Source organism: Trypanosoma cruzi, genomic scaffold (genome assembly GCF_000209065.1).
Source record: "Trypanosoma cruzi strain CL Brener 1047053516441 genomic scaffold, whole genome shotgun sequence".
In the NCBI taxonomy this organism is placed as follows: domain Eukaryota; phylum Euglenozoa; class Kinetoplastea; order Trypanosomatida; family Trypanosomatidae; genus Trypanosoma; species Trypanosoma cruzi.
The window spans coordinates 50,370-56,779 of record NW_001849282.1 but is presented as its reverse complement, the minus strand read 5'-3'; the positions used below and the strand labels follow the sequence as shown (position 1 = coordinate 56,779).

General features: G+C 52.1%; 1 protein-coding gene across 1 annotated transcript, besides 11 other annotated features; it reads left to right on the top strand.

The window, feature by feature from the left end:
- Positions 1–868: a sequence feature (heterozygous, Esmeraldo-like haplotype).
- Positions 229–283: a sequence feature (A-rich).
- Positions 331–363: a sequence feature (AT_rich).
- Positions 869–6,410: a sequence feature (areas not merged during assembly with more than two copies in the genome that could not be assigned to a particular haplotype).
- Positions 1,033–1,056: a sequence feature (AT_rich).
- Positions 1,257–1,286: a sequence feature (AT_rich).
- Tc00.1047053509739.10 (trans-sialidase, putative) lies at positions 2,492–4,975 on the top strand (the record flags this gene model as incomplete). The annotated part of the gene is made up of 1 exon (XM_799555.1): positions 2,492–4,975. The coding sequence occupies one exon, from the start codon at positions 2,492–2,494 to the stop codon at positions 4,973–4,975; it is 2,484 nt and encodes an 827-aa protein (XP_804648.1).
- Positions 5,055–5,109: a sequence feature (A-rich).
- Positions 5,158–5,190: a sequence feature (AT_rich).
- Positions 5,858–5,881: a sequence feature (AT_rich).
- Positions 5,934–5,979: a sequence feature (A-rich).
- Positions 6,081–6,110: a sequence feature (AT_rich).

Genomic DNA, 6,410 nt, shown 5'->3' with positions numbered 1-6,410 from the left:
AGGCTGCGGCACTCGGCCTCGCACTCAAAAGCAGTCTCGGAAATTCGTCGCAGCGGGATGACAGCGTTGCTGGCACCATGCGTGAGAGCAGGGTGCTGCTGCCGCTGCATCTTCTGCTGTTGGGACTCTGGGGGTTTGCGGCTCTGTGAGGAGTGTGCGGCCTCAATGTGGGACACTTGCGCCCTCCCCCACACCAACGCACATCCGGTAATGAATTACTCTCCGCAATTCTTTTCTTTTTTTGTGTTTCCGTTTTTTTCTTTCTCTCCCCCTTTTTTTGCTTGTTGCCTTGGGGCAACCACTATGAACTTTTTTTTTCATTTTTAATGGTTTAATTTGTTTAAATTTTTAATTTTTATTTTTCATCCCCCATCTTTTCTATTTTTGCTTTTGGGGCAATTACTATGGACCTCTTTTTCTTTTCTACTCTTTTCAATTGTTTCTTCTGCACTCTTCCTGCGAGGGGTGCCGTGTGTTTCCCGCCCAACTGCTCCACTCGCACACCCACCGACACGCTCGTGACGACGGCCCTGTGCGCCTCGCCTGCTGCACGCATGAGGAGGGGCCGCGACGAACGGCGCGCTGAGGGAGCCGTGACGTGTGGGCGTGCGACGAGGGCCTGTGGGGCGGAGCACACATTTCATTCCCTCTTGTTTTGTTTTTATTGCGGTCAGGGCGGGCAGACACCCGCAGCGCCACACACACACACAGCCACACCCTGCCGCTTTTTAAGGATTTTTCTTTGCGTTTTTTTTTTTTTGCGCTGGCGCACCCTTCGGTGTCGGCCTCGTGAGCATTTCTCTCCCCTCCGATGATTTTTTTTCTTTTCTGCGCTCACTCTCCCGATGGAGTGACGCGACTCCCGTCATTTCTGCGTGCTTCTCTCAGTCCCCACACACACACGAGTGACTGTGCTCTGCAGGCCGCACTCACGCGCCGACGAGAGGGCTGAGGGGAGCACCAACACGCAGATGACCCCATGAAATATAAACGATGTGCGGACACACATGGAGGGTTGGACGGTTGAAAGACATTTAAATATTTAATTTTTAATTTGTGTGCAAAATATATAAGCGGTTTGGTGGGCGCACACGGTAAGCAGGTGAAATTTTTTTTTGTGTGGCTTTTCTTTTTCTTTTTTCTTTATTATTATTTGTGTGTAGCCGTAATAGAGGACGACTTTTTCAAATTTTTTTCTTTTTATCTTTTCTCGTTTTCTTATTGTTTCCAAAGTGTGAGGTGGAAAGGTGAAGATGAATTTTTTAAAATTTTAATAAATTTTTTATGAATTGCCGCTGCGTTGTCTGCAGTGCAATATCACGAGCTTGAGCAGTCTTTTTCCCTTTATTTCTGCCATGCGCTTCTGCTGTACAGTTTTGTTTGTGCATCCCTTCACATGCTCTGCTCCTGCTTTTACTTCTTTGCTTCGTGTGTCTGCAGGCACACACAACCACATGCACGCACAGAATGCACATTGCAGTGGATTTGGATGCTTCTTTTGTAGCGTGTGCTGGCGGTTGCGGGTGGCTGCTGCTTCCTCCGTGGGCATGAAGGGAAGGAGGAGAGAGGGAGCGCGCACCGCGAGTCACTTTTGCTGTTGGCGTGATGCACCGCCTGCGACTTATTTGAGTAGGGCACCGAATCCCAGTGTGGGTGTAATGGCAGGAAATTTTGTCGCCGCGTCATGGCTGGATGAGGATCCGCTTCCGCGTGTGGCTCTTTGGGTGATTGCTAGCTCCGTGTGCGTTGTGTGCAGGCAGCGGGCTGTGGCTGTATCCCGTTGGCCGTGGGACTGAACTGGAGGCGGTGGCGGTGTGTCTCCTCTCTTCCATGGTAGGTGGCTGCTGGCGGTGTGTGAGTTTGTTGTGTGGAGGGCCGAATCTTCTTACCCGCGGACTGACAGCACTGCGATTGCGTGTGTGTGTGTGTGTGAGTGAGGGCTGGTGTGGAGTCGCCGGCCAGGGTGAGGGCCGTGGCGGTGCTTTTCCCGCCTGTCTTTTGTTCCTTCCGTGTGTGTTTGTGCTGCTTCTTGCTTTTCCCCCTCTCCTCCTGTGTTCCTGCGTGGAGTGGCGGCATGCTCACGGGCCATGTGGATTGTGAGTGCCTCTTGACGGCATCCATTCATCTCTCTCCGCCTGTCTGTCTTTCATTCCCTGTTGGGTGTGGCGTGTTGCACCGCGTGAGGGCTGGCCCGCACACACCGACGGCCCGCCGTGACTTGCCGTGTTGCTGCTCTTTTCTGTGGGCGATGGTCCTCCGTGGTGTCCCTTACGGATTGTCTTATGACTCGCTCTCTGCGTGGGTGCTCTGCTCTGCTCCCCACTGACGTGTCTGGTGTATTGCCGCTGTTGCTGCTGTACTCTCTTTTCTCTCTGACTCACGCATACACACGCTAGGAAAGAAACACAAGCGCGAATCGCCACCGTGAAATTCGAAGGCCCTGAAAGGAACAAAAACAGCACACACACACCGCCCACACACAAATATTTATATGCTCTCACGTGTTGCTGCAGTGAAGGCACCCCGCACACACAACCGTCGCCGCGTGGCCGGATCCAGCGGAAGGAGGAGGGAAGGAGGAGAGAGTGAGCCGCAGAGGCCCAACATGTCCCGGCGTGTGTTTGATTACACGGTGCTGCTCCTATTTGTCGTGTTGGTGTGCTGCGGTGGAGCTGCGACCGCTCAGGTGGGAAATAATGCTGTTGCTTCAACTCCTTCTGGGTCGACATTGACGGGTGCCATTACTGCAGAGGGGAGTGCTTCAGGGGGTGTTGAGAGGCCGCAACGGGTCGATTTATTTGTGCCGCAGACGACGCAGGTGCTGCCGAAGACGGGGACTGGCTCAAGTCGGAGGGATTCATTTGTTTCACCCTCTCTCGTCCGTGCTGGTGGAGTAATTGCTGCTTTTGCCGAGGGTCGCATAAATGCCAAATATGCCGCTGATGGTAAATCAACTAAGCCGTCTTCTGATGTTGTTGCGGGGTACATTGACTCTGCGTGGGAATGGCCCACTCTTGTTGAAAAGGTCAAAAAGGAAGAATGGAGTGCACACACTGTGCTTGGTAAAGCGGAGGGAAAAGATAGGTTGGATGTTGTGCACCACCCCACAACAACCATGAAGGACAATAAGGTGTTTCTTCTTGTGGGAAGCACTGATTTGTCCGATGTAAATGGGGATTGGAAAGAGGGCAGCTTGGAACTAAAACTGGTTGTTGGTGAGGTCACGAATCCCACGGACAGCGAGCAAAGTGAATGGATCAAATGGGGCGACCCCAAACCACTCCCGAAACTGATCTCTTCTGCTTCTCACAAAGGTGAGTGGACGGAGTCCATTGCTTCTGGTGGCTCAGGTGTTCTGATGGAGGATGGCACGATTGTGTTTTCTCTGATGGCGGTGAATGAAAAAAATGATGGCGTTTTCTCCTTGATTATTTATTCGAAGGACAACGGCAGTACCTGGGCGCTCTCAAAGGGCGTTTCCCCTGCGAACTGCACTGACCCCCGCATCACCGAGTGGGAGGGATCACTTCTCATGATTGTTGATTGCGAGAACGGCCAGAGGGTGTACGAGTCGCGTGACATGGGGGGAACTTGGACGGAGGCTTTGGGGACGCTTCCAGGCGTGTGGGCCAACTCACAATCGGAAGACTATTCGGAAGGAGGCTTGCATGTGGATGCTCTCATCACCGCGACCATTGGGAAAAGGAAGGTCATGCTGTACACACAGAGAGGGTACGCCATGGAGGGGGAAACGGAAAGGACCAGTGCGCTTTACCTTTGGGTGACGGACAACAACCGCTCGTTTTTTGTTGGACCGGTTGGCATGGACAATGCTGGGAAGGAGGAGCTCGCCAGCAACCTGCTGTACTCGGATGGCAAGTTGCATCTTTTACAACGGAGGGTCAGTGGTGAAGGCAGTGCCATTTCACTCTCCCGCCTGACGGAGGAACTGAAGGAAATCGAGTCCGTCCTCAGCACTTGGTCGCAAAAGGACATTTTCTTCTCCAGCTTTTCTATACCCACGGCGGGTCTAGTGGCAGCTTTTTCAAACGCATCGGCCAGTGACGAAGCGTGGAACGACGAGTACCTTTGCCTGAATGCGACGGTGACGAACGCCACGAAGGTCAAAGATGGGTTTCAGTTGACGGAGCCTGACTCCGGGGTAATGTGGCCTGTGAACATTCCGGATGGTAATGTGCGTCATGTGTTTTTGAGCCACAACTTCACACTTGTGGCGTCGGTGACCATCGAAGAGGCTCCGAGTGAGAACACGCCTCTCCTGACTGCGCTGTTGGCGGACAATGAGCCCCAATATATCATGAGACTGTCGTACACCGCGGATAACAAGTGGGAGACGATGCCCAAAGACGAGACAAAACCAACAACGAAAAGCAGGCCTTGGGTGGCGAAGAAAGAACACCAAGTGGCACTCATGCTGCAAGGCAAAAAGATCTCTGTGTACATTGATGGTGAGTCGCTGGGGGAGGAAGAAGCGCCGTTAACAGGTGAGACACCACTTGAGCTTTTTGGGTTTTGCTTTGGCGCGTGCGAATTTGGTGATGATGATGATGAGGAGGCCGGCAAAAAACCTCGTGTGACGGTGACGAACGTCTTTCTGTACAACCGCCCACTGAATCCCACTGAGATGCGTGCAATCAAGGACAGGATCCCCGTTCCGACGAGAGCTCCAGAACCACAAGTGAAAATTGCTCCTAAACCTGTCGCACCTGCTGCACCTGCTGCACCTGCGGTGTCTGGCCCACGGGAAGTACCAGCAGCACCGGGGAGGACAACTGTGGGGAGAACCGCCAATACCCAAAATGCGCCAGCGGGACGCTTGACTTCTGCTGGGAATGAAGGGACGGCACGAGAAACGGGCGATGGTGGGGCAAATGGTGATGCTGGTTCCGCGTACGGGAGGGGACTGCTGCCGCTGCTTCTGCTGTTGGGACTGTGGGGCTTTGCGACTGCGTGAGGAGTGTGCGGCCTCAGTGTGGGACACTTGCGCCCTCCCCCACACCGACGCACATCCGGTAATGAATTACTCTCCGCAATTCTTTTCTTTTTTTGTGTTTCCGTTTTTTTCTTTCTCTCCCCCTTTTTTTGCTTGTTGCCTTGGGGCAACAACTATGAACGTTTTTTTTTCATTTTTAATGGTTTAATTTGTTTAAATTTTAAATTTTTATTTTTCATCCCCCATCTTTTCTTTTTTTTTGCTTTTGGGGCAACCACTATGGACCTCTTTTTCTTTTCTACTCTTTTCAATTGTTTCTTCTGCACTCTTCCTGCGAGGGGTGCCGTGTGTTTCCCGCCCAACTGCTCCACTCGCACACCCACCGACAGGCTCGTGACGACGGCCCTGTGCGCCTCGCCTGCTGCACGCATGAGGAGGGGCCGCGACGAACGGCGCGCTGAGGGAGCCGTGACGTGTGGGCGTGCGACGAGGGCCTGTGGGGCGGAGCACACATTTCTTTCCCTCTTGTTTTGTTTTCTTGCGGCTAGGGCGGGCAGACACCCGCAGCGCCACACACACACAGCCACACCCTGCCGCTTTTTAAGGATTTTTCTTTGCGTTTTTTTTTTTTTGCGCTGGCGCACCCTTCGGTGTCGGCCTCGTGAGCATTTCTCTCCCCTCCGATGATTTTTTTTCTTTTCTGCGCTCACTCCCCGATGGAGTGACGCGACTCCCGTCATTTCTGCGTGCTTCTCTCAGTCCCCACACACACACGAGTGACTGTGCTCTGCAGGCCGCACTCACGCGCCGATGAAAGGGCTGAGGGGAGCAGCAACACGCAGATGACCCCATGAAATATAAACGATGTGCGGACACACATGGAGGGTTGGACGGTTGAAAGACATTTAAATATTTAATTTTTAATTTGTGGGCAAAATATATAAGCGGTTTGGTGGGCGCACACGGTAAGCAGGTGAAATTTTTTTTGTGTGGCTTTTCTTTTTCTTTTTTCTTTTTTATTATTTGTGTGTAGCCGTAATAGAGGACGACTTTTTCAAAATTTTTTCTTTTTATCTTTTCTCGTTTTCTTATTGTTTCCAAAGTGTGAGGTGGAAAGGTGAAGATGAATTTTTTAAAATTCTAATAAATTTTTTATGAATTGCCGCTGCGTTGTCTGCAGTGCAATATCACGAGCTTGAGCAGTCTTTTTCCCTTTATTTCTGCCATGCGCTTCTGCTGTACAGTTTTGTTTGTGCGTCCCTTCACATGCTCTGCTCCTGCTTTTACTTCTTTGCTTCGTGTGTCTGCAGGCACACACAACCACATGCACGCACAGAATGCACATTGCAGTGGATTTGGATGCTTCTTTTGTAGCGTGTGCTGGCGGTTGCGGGTGGCTGCTGCTTCCTCCGTGGGCATGAAGGGAAGGAGGAGAGAGGGAGCGCGCACCGCGAGT